Source organism: Pseudopipra pipra, chromosome 4 (genome assembly GCF_036250125.1).
Source record: "Pseudopipra pipra isolate bDixPip1 chromosome 4, bDixPip1.hap1, whole genome shotgun sequence".
Lineage (NCBI taxonomy): Eukaryota > Metazoa > Chordata > Aves > Passeriformes > Pipridae > Pseudopipra > Pseudopipra pipra.
In genome coordinates this window covers 60,440,781-60,453,510 of record NC_087552.1, presented here as the reverse complement: position 1 = coordinate 60,453,510, position 12,730 = coordinate 60,440,781, and the positions used below count along the sequence as shown (strand labels likewise).

Below are 12,730 nucleotides of genomic sequence, written 5' to 3'. Positions count from 1 at the left end.
CAGAGAATTTTAGACTGTGGCTCAAGTTTAATCTCTTCAGACAGCATACTCTTAATGCTTATAGTATGCTGATTTATCTCCTCACCTCAAGAGAGGAAAGCATAAGCAGCTTCAAAAACATAAAGGGCCACAAATTTCTTCAGGGTAAGAAGATAATGATTTACCTAAGTTATATTTCAATGCATAGCTACACAAAGGATAACCATTAACCAGAAAAGCAGAGGAAAAGTTGTGCAAGCATGAAATGCACTGCGCTTCAATAAGTTTTTATTATATAATCATAACTTTAATCCCAAATGCAACAATTCCAGGCACTCACTTCACTCCCATCAATCCTAAATACACACTTCTTCTGTAAACACACCAATTAATCAATGAAGAAAATATATATTTTAGAAAGCATTTCCTTCTTCTCTAAACAACTTCTTTTTACAGTAGTAGTCCTGCTTCATCATCATGAAGAAAACTCTACTTCTATTATTCAACATATTACTACCCTTAGGTTAGTTAAGATTTTGAGTTGCTCTATCAAGAAGCCTATTCTCCCTATGTTTTCTTGCCCCGAAGAGTCAGAGAGCACCAATGATTTCTAACTATTTTTAAATTTCAAATCTATTGCTGGAACATAGTTAGGTATTTTTCAGTGCCTCCAATAACAGTTCCTTTATAAAGTTATTCAGCTGTCTGTCAGGCACATCAGTATGTATCTTGATCATTCTTTTTTCACCTCAAGGCAATTCATAATACTACAGTCAAGCCAATTCTTTTCTAACTATAGAAATTACATCACCATTACATTCTGTAGTGTTCGTCAACACCACAGAACTGCAGTCAATGATGCTGCATGTCCTATGACATAACACATCAGGAACAAACACAACACCCATCAAACTCAGAAGGAAAGTGTTCAATTGTTAAATTACTTTAATAAATCCTAATTATTTTCTTTTTTTTTGCATTTGATGAAACCTGTGTTATCACACTCAAGCAACATTGAGGGAGAAAGCCTGGAAAGTTGAACACTTCAAGCACTTTCCAGATTTTTAGCAAGCCAATCAATTAAGAATACGGTGCTAATAAAGTTATTTATAACTTTACCAACATTAAATCCACTCTGATACACCAACTGACAATTTTTACAAGAATAGCAGGACTATTTTAAAAAAATTACTTGGTAGATACCCGAAATAACCAGTTCAAGTGTGAACGTACACAGAGCTGCAGACTGACAGCAAAAGCAATGACCTTTTCCCTTTTTTCCCCCCAATAAATCCACAGTTAGTAAACTACACTTAGACTAAAAGACTTCTAATAATCTGCGTACAAGTTCAAAGCTCCAACAGCACCGCTACTGTCAGTAGTAGAGGCAAAGACCACTGTGCTCACAGCTGTGTGAACGCAACAAGAACTGGCAGGACGATGAAGCGTTTCACGTACTTCACCAAGAAAGTTGAGCGAGCCCGCAGCCTCCCGGCCCCGGCTCTCCGCTCCTGTCACACACGCTGCCGGGCAGGACCGAGCCTCGCAGCCCGAGTTCCAGCTCCAGGGCACAACGCACTCCAGGGGTGATGCCCGTGCTGCTCACAAACCTCCTGGCCATCACCATTTGAGAAGCTGCGGGACAGGGCACGGGGACCCCACCGCCCGCGCTCCCCTTCCCCAACACGCGCGGGACACACCGGCCACGCCGAGAGGCTTCTCCGCACCGACCGGGCGAGTTCGCAGGCCGAACCCACGGGCAGGGGCTGAGGGAAAGCTCCCCGCGAGCCGCTCCTCGGTCCCGCCTGGTCCCGGCGCACTTTCTGAAGTCGCTCGCCCAAGTTCGCACGGGCGGCGGCAGCGCCCTCAGGCACCACCCTGGCACCGGCCCCTCGGGCGGCGCTGTGAAAAGCCAGCGCCGGCCACCCGCGCCGGGCAACACCGCCTCGGCCACCCCGGTCCCCCGTGAGAGCCACCGCCGCCCGGGGCCCCGCGCTGCCGCCCGCAGGCCGCTCCCCGCGCCACCGCCGCCGCTCCTCACCCGACAGGCTCCTCTTCTTCTTCCTGCCCCGGTCGCTCTCGTAGAAGCCCAACGTCTCGGTTCGCTGCTGCGGAGACGGCTGCCCCGGGCCGGCGGTGGGCGGGCGCGGGTCGTTGCTGCCCCAGAGAGTTTTGGGCTCTCCGCGGCCGCCGTCCTGCCGCCCGTCCCCGGCGGTGCCCGGCGCGGTGGCGGCGTCGGCCACGCCGGCCATGTTCGCCGCCCGCTGCGCGCCCGCCGCCCCCGCGCCGCGCGCCTGCCGCTGACTCATCACCGCGCGACAGCCGCGGGACCGGCCGCGCGCCGCTGCCCCGCGCGCGGGGGGCGGGGGCGGGGCCGTCGCGCCGCCATCTTGTGCCGCTGTTAACCCTTCACGGGCCGGCGTTCCTCCTCGCGCCTCCCTCTGTGAGGCTCCCTCTGGTTTTGTGGATCCTGCAGGGCACGAATAACGCTATTTGCGTTGGGGGACAGCTCTAGGCTTTGTTCGTAAACTGGCTGTGATGGTTACGGTTTAACACACACCCCCCCAACACGTGGGGCTGGGGGACAGCAGTTCAAAGCAGCTGGAAACAACGTGATGAATCCACCTTGAGCCATAAAAGACCTTGTTCAAAAAATGGAAAGCGGGCGGTGAATTATTAACTCTAAAGCCAACAGGGGTCCGATGAACTGCAGGACGCGGGTTGGCCTGGACAGGGCTCTTGAGGTCACAGCCCCGCGCTGCCGCAGCTGGGACGGCGCCGGGAGGAGCCGCGGCTGCCGAGCCCACGGGGAGCGGCTGGAGCCCCCCGGCCCACAGGGAGCTCACCAGCCCCTGCAGGGCTTGAGGAGCCCGCGGAGGTCACGGAGCTCCACCAGCCCGAAAACCAGGTCTGAAAGCATGCGGTTCCTGAAGTGCTGAGGCTGGAAATGCTGTTCGCTGCTGGCAGCGTCGTACTGGCGGTGATGAGGCTTGCCACAGACCATACTAATGAAAACTAACTGTTCCTGCAGCAAACCGCTTATAATTAATACACAAGCAAACAAGAATATAAGTAGCAGGCAGCTCCAACGTAACAGTAAAGCACTCGGTTGCAGGGCAATTCACATGAGCACGAAGACAAAATACCTGGCCTGAATTTCAAGTGCAAGATCTCCTTCACATTCAGTTCTTGTGTTCTTATCAGGCATTCACAGGCCAGATGCAGTCAGCTTAATATTTAGCCACTCACCCTGGGAAAACAAAGAATGCTTTATTCTTTCTTTGCAAGGCCACAGTAGTTTTCCTTTATAACTCTTAAGTTATAAAGTTGTCCCAAAGAGCATTCCAGGCTTTGGATAGACTAGAGGTTCCCGTTTCCATTGCCTTTAGTGGTTCTAAGTGCCCCAAATCTGGTAGGATTAATCTAAATCTTGTATTTTTGGGCAGTAGAGCACTTTTTACAGGAACTCATACTGTGTAATAAGAGAATCATATAGGGAGCTAATAGTGATAACTACTACACATTATCAATTTGGACTTTCATCTTTTCTCTGTAAATGTAAAAGGCAGTTGGAAAAATAGGATGTAGAACAAAGAGCTCCAAAAATAGCCGACAAATTACCTCAGTTGAAAGCTGCTGCAGTCTGTGCAAAGTTATATGACAAACTGGGAGACATTCTGCTTCTCTCCTTCCAACTCTGTATAAACTATAAACTATAAACTTCCAACTCTTCTATCCATCCATAAGATGCGCTTCATGATATTTAAGGACAACAAATTGTCACAGCCTTGTTATCAGTCTTACCAAAAAGAAGGTCCTTGCAGCATCAAACATCATCTGACCCAGGCACACTGAGAAGCTATCTAATGAGTTGCCAGCATCACTTGTGACAGCACATACATTTTCTGTTCAGGGGTTGACCCAAGATAACCTTGCTTAGTTTAAATCTTCCAGTTTTGTGCTTGAAGCACATCTTCCAGTTTTGTGCTTGAAGTAGTTCAGCTGAAGGCACGATAATAGTATGGCTGCAATATGGTTCAGCTAAGAATTCACTCGTCTCTTTGGCACTTCAAAACCACATTGAGTAGCTATCAAGTTTCTACCCATGGAATCCTTCTGTATGCTTTTTTCTGTATTTATGTACAGTTTATAACCATCATTGGCTGAATTTATAATATATTCTTTTTCACATGCAAATATGTATATATTTCAAGTGATATTTTGGCACAGTGGCCACTTCCAGAAGGTTAATCCAACTGCAGCAAAATCCAGTTTTTATGTATTTGAGTCCTTGAACTAGGGGGGAGAAGTTGTTTGGTGACGAATGTTAGCAGTGTTCATATAGGAAGTAGTGGCTCATTATGATACCTACAGTTGGGAGTTATCTGGCACCGTCTGCTGTTTGGGCACAAAAAGCAGTACTTTTTTGCTTTCCATAGCTTATCTGCTATGAGACATGCTGTGGACTGACTCTGCAGCAGGTCAGAATCTGCTTTACAGTTTCATAACCGTTCACCAATCTTTTCCTGAAGAGATTTTTTAGAGCAAGACACAGTCCTGTCTATGTTCCCACAGCTGCAGTTCCCCTTTTTTCCCCAAAAGATAATCAACAGGTGGAGAGGAAAGGGAGGATTGTTTCAAAACAGTGACTGTGTGCAGGAAAAAAAACAGTTTCATTCACAGAACAGCAAAACTGATTAGTATAGTGAATACAGTCCAGGAAGTAAAGGCTACTTGAATTTTATTAGAAATGTCAGCACGACTGGTCTTCGGGGCTTTGCACAAGCTTATTTTTTTGCCTTAAATTTTCTATTCATATAGGTTAATGTTTATATACCTTTAAAGTATATTATATATAATCATCACAGAGGGACTTTTGCTCATTTGATATCAGGAAATCTTTTCAGGCACTTTTAAGTATTAAAATTTTATAGTGTCCAGCTCAGCTGTGCTTTAGTCCCTGAGTACTCATTGCTACAACTGCTTTCTCTCCTAGTGAGGATGGTCTTTTTCTGAAGAACATTTTACTTGGTTTAAAACTCCTTCTTTTTTTGTAATGGATCTTTTTCCCCCATAAGACCCAACAAAAGGTCATTAAGAAGAAGATTCAGAAAATGGATAAAAATTGTTTTCATAGTGCTTTTTGGTGGCAGAACTTTGTTGTCTTTTCAGACTTTGCCATCTGTGTCATCTACTCCCACCAACTCAGATAACCCCCTCTTAACAGAGATGGCATATCAGTGATGTGTGCTAAAAAGAGGTTAAGTAAGATCTTTTTAGAGAGTAATACAAACATGGAAAAAAATCTGTCAACAAAATTATATCTCCTATGAGATGCAAATTGTGGACATAGGTTAGGAAATGTGAAAGAAGTATAGAGAAAAGTTTGGAAACTCAGTGTACTACCAAGAAGAGGTAGGTGAAACTGGAGAACACGTTAACTAGCAATAAAGAAGATGCAGGTGTTAAAATGATGGTAGTAACAATGAATACTCATAGCAGTATGAAACAATTATGAGTAACTGCAATACTCATAACCGTGAAAACATTTGATATCTTTCCATTGTAAGCTTGTTGTTAGTGGGGGTCAAACTTCTTTAGACTTTGCAATATTGTTTAAAACAGACTAAATACTAAAAAGGTATGGTTTAATGGTTTAATTTCTTGAGTATCCTTCAGGAATTATCTTGGATTATTGTCTTCATTGTTTTCAATAATTTTTCGTTTTTAAAAGTGTCATTGCTGAGTACACCTTCTGTGAGGAGGCAAGTCAACAAAACTTGTGGCGAATTCAAAGTACAATAATGCCAATTTCTTTCCACAATAAAATATTTTCAGGTCCTTTTGTAATATAAACAATTTATTTTGCATTAGGTTTGTGACTTTTAGTTCATCGATCCACTTATTATGTGGGTGCATATTCATTCTTCTACTAAAGGCAATGAATCTCTTAGCAACAACTGATACTAGCAAACTTAGTTCTAAATCTCTCAGAGTCGCAGCTGTCATATATTTGCAAGGTACAAAAGTATTGGTTAGAAATATAATCTAATTCTGTCTCAGTCAGTTGTGTTTTGGTAGCTGAAGTTAAAAATATCTGTTTACGCCCACAGGAGAAAAATCATGTAAAGACTGTTTCCTTCATCTTATGTTCAACATCTAAGGAGTACATTAATGTTTGCATGGAATAATCTTCACTATGAAAAATAATCAGTATAAGGAATTGCTGTATACACACTAGTAACCTAAGTGTTTCCCCCCCCCTTTTTTTTTTAAATCTCAATAGAAAATATATGATTCTAGAGTTTACCATATTTTTTCCTGAGTTGTAGGCTCGCTCACTAAAGATTAGGTTGATTCCTAGGTAAGCTAAGGGCATTACTCAACATTAGCATGTCCTTGAATAATGAAAGTACAAATCATGTTATGCAATACCATAGTACCTGAAAGTCGGGTTTGACTTCTCACTGGTACATTTCCATTATTTGTTTGCTTTAGAAACTGTATTATATAGCACAGGAGCTACTGCACAGTTAAAATCAGTGGTGCTTTCCGATGACACCATGATTTTCCACACCTGCCATCTTTAAAATTTTTAGAAGAAATAATTCTTTTCAGACACTTTTGTATGGTATTTTATCCTGGGACTATAGTTCAAGCAGGATTGAAGGGCAGAGGTACAGAAAGTTACTTCAGTATTACAGGTTTTTAAATGCATGCTCACATTATCTTAAAAATAAAATTGAAAATATTCTTTGATTTTTGTTGACTTCTAAGAGTTTCCTAGTGTAATATTTTTTATATCTCTTTTCCTGTCAGATATCTTGATTTTTTTTTGTAATCAAGCAAATACTTTTTCTGTGACCATCAATGACAGTTTTTTCCTGCTCATGGTCTGATCTCCATTTCCCAGTGTCAAGATTTCTTCAGGGTTTATATATCCTTATCAAAATGCCACAACTAATACTTAAACTGCTGACTCTATTGGAGTCCAGATATCTGAATCTCTGATGCCCTTTATGTAAAAAAGCAGCAAAGGTTCTTTTCAACATCAACATCACTGAACTCAGTGATATGTGGGGCATTTCCCCATAAGGTTCACACATTTGAAAGTAAAGTAGCCCCAAGATTCCTAAATCTCTTCAATTCCAAGTTACTTTTATCACAAGCTTCACCCTGAGATGCTGTAAGAAAGGTTTTGTAATCTCTTCTTTCCTCTTTTTTTTCATGTTACATATCTGTAGCTGCATAACATTTAAAGATGGCTCTATACATGGCCATGTATAATAGGTGTTATAAAAAAAGAGTGCAGCTGCCTTCGACTGAATCCTCAGCTGCTTCCTCAGCAAAGCTTAAGACAGACGTGAGGTGTGAGAGAAATAGGTGGGAGGAAATTGGTGAAGAAAATAGAGATGGAAAGATGCTTATAAAGAGCTCCAAAAATCATGAAATGGGAACAGAAGAGCAACTGGAGTATCGTCTCTTAACATCAGTTCCTTGTACCTAAAAATGAAACACCCAGTATTAGAAAGTGATTGGTGTTTTGGTATCAGAAAATGTTGCCTGTAAAGTATGTAATTTATGTAAGTTTCCTAATATATAAGTTTCAGTCTACCATTTCTTCATTTTTTCAGGTTCAAGTAGCAAAGGTGAACCCCCAAATTTAGAGTGTCAGGGTGACTGAATTTACAATACGAGTTTTCAGTCTTGCCAAACCCAAGTGGAGATGGAAATCTGTGTTATAAGAATCATTAGCAATCAGGATTTCTGTAAATGGTCCTATTGATTTTAATTAGTTGAAAGTCTCAGCTCAGCAAGAGTATTTCCATTATAATAATGTATGAAGACAGATATATGTATATATACACACAATTAGATTGTGAGATCTCTGGATAGGATCTTAAGTCTCTCATTTCTGGAAAGCATCTCCACTCAGAAGAGAATTTAAATATGCTAGATTTTAACATAATGGTAAGTGTTTTTCTGACTTTAGGCAATAAAAGTTACAGAATCACAGAATCAAAGAATGGATAAGGTTGGAAAGAACCGCACTGGGTCATCTGGTCCAACCTTCCTGCTCAAGCAGGGTCATCCCAGAGCACATGGCACAGGATTGCATCCAGATAATTCTTGAATATCTCCAGTGATGGAGATTCCACAACCTTTCTGGGCAACCTGTTCCAGTGCACAGTCACCTGCACAGTAAAGAAGTTCCTCCAGATGTTCCTCACCAGTGCTGGGCAGAGGGACAGGATCACCTCCCTAATGCACTGTGGGATACCATTGGCCTTCTTGGCCACAAAGGCACACTGCTGGCTCATGGACAGCTGGTTGTCCACCAGGACCTCAAGTCCTTCTCCACAGAGCTGCTTTCCAGTAGATTGACTCCCAGCCTGTCCTGGTCCATGGGGTTAATTCTTCCCAGGTGCAAATTTTCCTTTGTTGAATTTCAAACAGTTCCTCTCTGCCCATCTCTCCAATCTGTCAAGGTCCTTCTGAAGGGCTGCAGAGCACTGTGGGGTACCAGCCACTCCTCCCAGCTTTGTGTCATCAGTGAACTTGCTGAGAAGGCATCAAACCCTTCATTCAAGTCAGTGATGAATAATTTAAACAATACCGGGCCCAGTATTGAACCTTGGGGGACACCACTAGTGACAGGCCTCCAACTAGACCCTGTGCCACTAATTATGACCCTCTGGAATATGCCGTTCAGCCAGTTCTCAATCCATCCCACTGTCCACTCATCCAATCTACACTTCCTGAGTTTGCCTGTGAGGATATTGTGACAGACAGTGTCAAAAGCTTTGCTGAATCAAGGTAGACAATATCCCCTGCTCTCCTTTCACCCATCCAGGTAGTTATTTCACCGTAGAATGAATCTGGCTGGTCAAGCATAATTTACGTTTAGTGAATCCATGCTGGCTATTCCTGATCACCTTCTTGTCATCCATGTGGATAGATATGGCCTCCGGAATGAGGCATCCATCAGCTTTCCGTGGATTGAGGTGAAGCTGACTGGCCTGCTCCCTGGGTCCTCCTTTGAACACCGGGGTAAGATTTGCTTTCTTCAGTCCTCAGGCACCTCTCCTGATCTCCATGACCTTTCAAATATGATCCTGAGCAGCCTCACCACAGTGTCTGCCAGCTCTCTCAGTCCTTATGGATGCATTCCTTCAGGGCCCATGTGTTCTTCAAAAATGTTAAGCCTCCTGTAGGACTAACTGAGTCAGTTAAGAGGTTCTGGTATCCCTAGTTTAGATTCCTGTTTCTGAAAATCATGGCTCATTTTGTAATTATACTTGCACTTGAAAACCATGAACCCTAGCATATACAGAAAAGGAAATATATTGCTTATAAATGTGTAACTAATGGTTTTGAGACCAAATCTTCAGTCATTGTAAGTCAAAATAAAGTCATGACCTTCAGTGGGCTCATGCAGTGTTCATGAGTTTGGGACTGGTTTTGAATTATTTGAAGTTTGAAAGAGTAAATGTGTTATTGTTTAATTGTTATTTGTTATTTAAACAGTGTTAGAATAGGTACACCTAATCCACTGTGCACGATATAAAGAAGGTGAAAAACATTATACAGAACTGCTCTTCATGAACACAGATATTGTTTTATATATATATAGGCATGCAAATATTTATTTAGATATATATTACAACAAAATACTAAAATCAAGGTCAACATTAGGAACTAAGTATTGTTTTAGGATTAGAAATGTTCTAAAATCAGCCAGTCTCTTTCAGACAAGAGTTCAGTGCTGTGTTTTTTAATAATTGTCATCCCTTGAGACTGATTTTTTCTTTCTTTATTGGTTTTGTTATTAACTCTTACAATTCAGTTGTCAAATGTGAGAACAGCATTTGGATCAAATTCAACTCTAATTTAATTCCAGTAACACCAGTATAGCCTGCGTGATCTTTTATGTGTTAGTGTGCAGGCGTAGACTTTTTATGAATTCACAAACTCTGTCTATCAATATATTAATTTGTGTTTATAAATAGCACAGTTACAGCATCAAGGGTGTGATTTCTTATGTCACAAGCCAAAGACCCTCTGTAGTAGCTTGATGAGATAAGAACACATCATCAACTGGAACTCAAAATTTCCTGTCCTTTTTTTGCTTAAGTTTTATATTTTAAGCAAGCAATTTTAATTTGGCAGGCCCCATACAAATCCAATTATCATTTGGAACTCCAGGAGGATTGCTCTATCTTAATGAGTAACAAGAGGCACTGCAATGTATTCGGGATTGCTCTTTCAGCCCTGACAAATCATAAAGAATGCCGCTTACACTGAAAATGCTTAATATTCCTACAGAGTAACCCTACCTGCCCTACATTTGCATCAACTAGCACAATATTAACTAAACATGTTTTTCCTTTCCATTTTCAAATTATTATTGTTGTGAGATCCTGTAATTTTCAACAAGTTGTATGCCCCAAAGTCACATTATGAATTGACAGAATTCATGGAGAGACATCAAGAGTAAAAGTTGAGATTCTGTTGTCAGTCCCTGAGTTCACATTTGAAATACCAGAATATAGGTATTGGGGTAATCATCAAAGGTTAAGGAATCCAGAAATTTAATTGAAACAATATGAAATATATTCCTTATATGGAAAATATTCTGAAAGCACATTTTCAAACACAGGCTTAAGATGACTTAAGAAGAAGTCATGTAAATTATGTATCTTGACACTATTATGTTTAAAGTACTGTCAACATTTCAGTTAGTGGGATTTACTGTGGAGTGCTAGATTAACTTCTATCTCAGCCTGATGAATATATGATTTTTTTACATTCTAATGGCTTGTTTTGGCCTAAAAAACTTGCACCAGTGTGCATTGATATTCATATGTTTGTTTAGAGCACCTGCACACAGAGATGCTTGTTCACATAACCAAGTACCCAACATTCCATAGAGGTGTTGATAAAAAGAACCCTAGACAAGCAACTATCCAACCAGCTTGCACAAAGATGTCTCCCATGCATACAGATATTTTTGTGGGCATTAGTCAGCTGCTTGGTTATGATAACTTGATCCAAAGTCTGACTCTGGAGTTATTTTAGTGACCAGGATGCTCTATTTTAGTTCTGTATTATAAATCCTTCTAATATGATTGTTGACAGAACCTTTATCACAGCATTGGTAGCAGGTCATTTATGATCATTATGGCCTGCTAGCAGATCATTTATTCATTCAACGCAGGAATAAATACTTGATACATAAATTTTAATAATTGCACCCCTGCCCAGTCAGGACTACCCTTTCCGAATGACTGGAAGTTACATGACTCATTCCCTCCTTTTTATATTCCCAGCTGGCACATTCAGTTCCCTCCCAGTACTCCTATATTTCACAATCCATAACAATCATTCTCCCATTTTCTTAAGTGAGTTTGTTTGAAATGAAATCAAGAGATTTATAAATTGAAATAAGAACAGTTGAGTGCCTGAGTGTTGCCCCTTGGATGAATGCAGAACATTGCAAGCAGCATACTTTACGGTAATATGCAACGTACACCTTCTTATACATCTGCAGAGCACAAGCATACATTTAAATTGGAGTCCCTGATATGGACAAGCAAGACTGATAAAACAATACCTGAAAACTGGAAGAAAAAAAAGTTAATAATATTCACAGAATTACTGTGCCTTCTTGTTTACTCTCCTGCTCGCAGCATGCTTTTGGCTTCTGATGCTATGACTTTAGATTGCTCATGATGTCAAATCACCCTTTTTTTCTACAGTATGCCTCCAGGGCACGTCTTGTTTTTGTCCCCTTAGCTGTGTTTGCCTCGCATCTTCAGCAGCCAAATTTTAAAACTTTGCCTGAACAGTGTTACGGAACTTTCAGATCTCTAGCCCAACTTGAGTGAGCCTGTTTAATGCTTGGCTGAATCAGCTGCATGATGAGCATCACAGTGTCCTGAAGGCACAGCCAGGCGTTGAGTGTTTCACTCTGGAAAATAACTGGTGTCCTAGGAGAGAGGAACACTCTCCCATTTGTTTGCAATGACCAGTCAAACATTGTTATGCTAGGAGCCGTATATTTTAGGAAGTTAAGGAATAGACTGATCCTGGGCCAGCTCTTTTGTGCAACAAAGCCCGATTTCTGTGGGCTTTCAAAGGATAGTTGAGTAGATAATTCAGGGCTGAGAAAGTGAGAGCACTGTGTCTTACTGGGCTAGAGGCAGTTGGAGGTGGCAAGCAGTTTTGCAAGGGAGCCACTTGTATTTAAAGTTTTAGATCTGGGTTGAAGAGCGTCATTTTAGACACCTAGGCTTAAAAATTTTAACTTAAATTTAGGCATGGGTTAACAACTGAACTTCTTTTGTGGGAAACTACTCTAACAGGTAGTTTTCCCATTTACTAAGCATAGCTATTCATTTTAATTTGCATAAAAATATGGATATCTAAGTCCCCAATTACTTTAAAAGCAGTATTTCAACTGATATGATGAAGTAATTAGTGCAATGAGGATATGATATTACATAGTGGAAAGCTTGGTTTGCCAAGGATCAATTTGTTGACATTTGAATCCAACCAGAAATGAAATGCATAGAACAAAAAGTAGAGTATTTTATAAAAGGCCATCTCATAAAATTGGAACAAATTAAAAGCTTGCCTGCTTCTCAGCCAGAGGGGCTAAGTAAAGGATTTCTTTGCAGTAGAAGACTCACAAATGATCATTTAAAACCAGAAGAGAGAGAACATTAAGGCACAGGGAACTGACATGTTT

The 12,730-nt window shown here is 41.3% G+C and overlaps 1 protein-coding gene and 1 long non-coding RNA gene across 7 annotated transcripts in view; one reads left to right on the top strand and one right to left on the bottom strand.

Moving 5' to 3' along the window:
- TAPT1 (transmembrane anterior posterior transformation 1) overlaps window positions 1-2,280 on the bottom strand; it is a 50,232-nt gene extending 47,952 nt beyond the window's left edge. Inside the window, exon 1 of one of the 3 annotated variants that reach the window (XM_064653156.1) lies at window positions 2,021-2,280. In XM_064653156.1, the coding sequence (XP_064509226.1) occupies window positions 2,021-2,231 (211 nt within the window). In that variant the 5' untranslated portion in view covers window positions 2,232-2,280. Of the gene's footprint in view, window positions 1-1,437; window positions 1,460-2,020 lie in introns of those variants that run through there. The other 2 variants (XM_064653157.1, XM_064653158.1) reach the window with 2 other exon arrangements.
- Window positions 2,281-2,344: 64 nt separating this feature from the next.
- Window positions 2,345-12,730, top strand: part of LOC135413444 (uncharacterized) — a 106,241-nt gene continuing 95,855 nt past the window's right edge. For 3 of the 4 annotated variants that reach the window (XR_010430235.1, XR_010430238.1, XR_010430237.1), the window contains exon 1: window positions 8,417-9,030. This is a non-coding gene — a long non-coding RNA (uncharacterized LOC135413444). Of the gene's footprint in view, window positions 2,888-8,416; window positions 9,031-12,730 lie in introns of those variants that run through there. The other variant, XR_010430236.1, reaches the window with a different exon arrangement.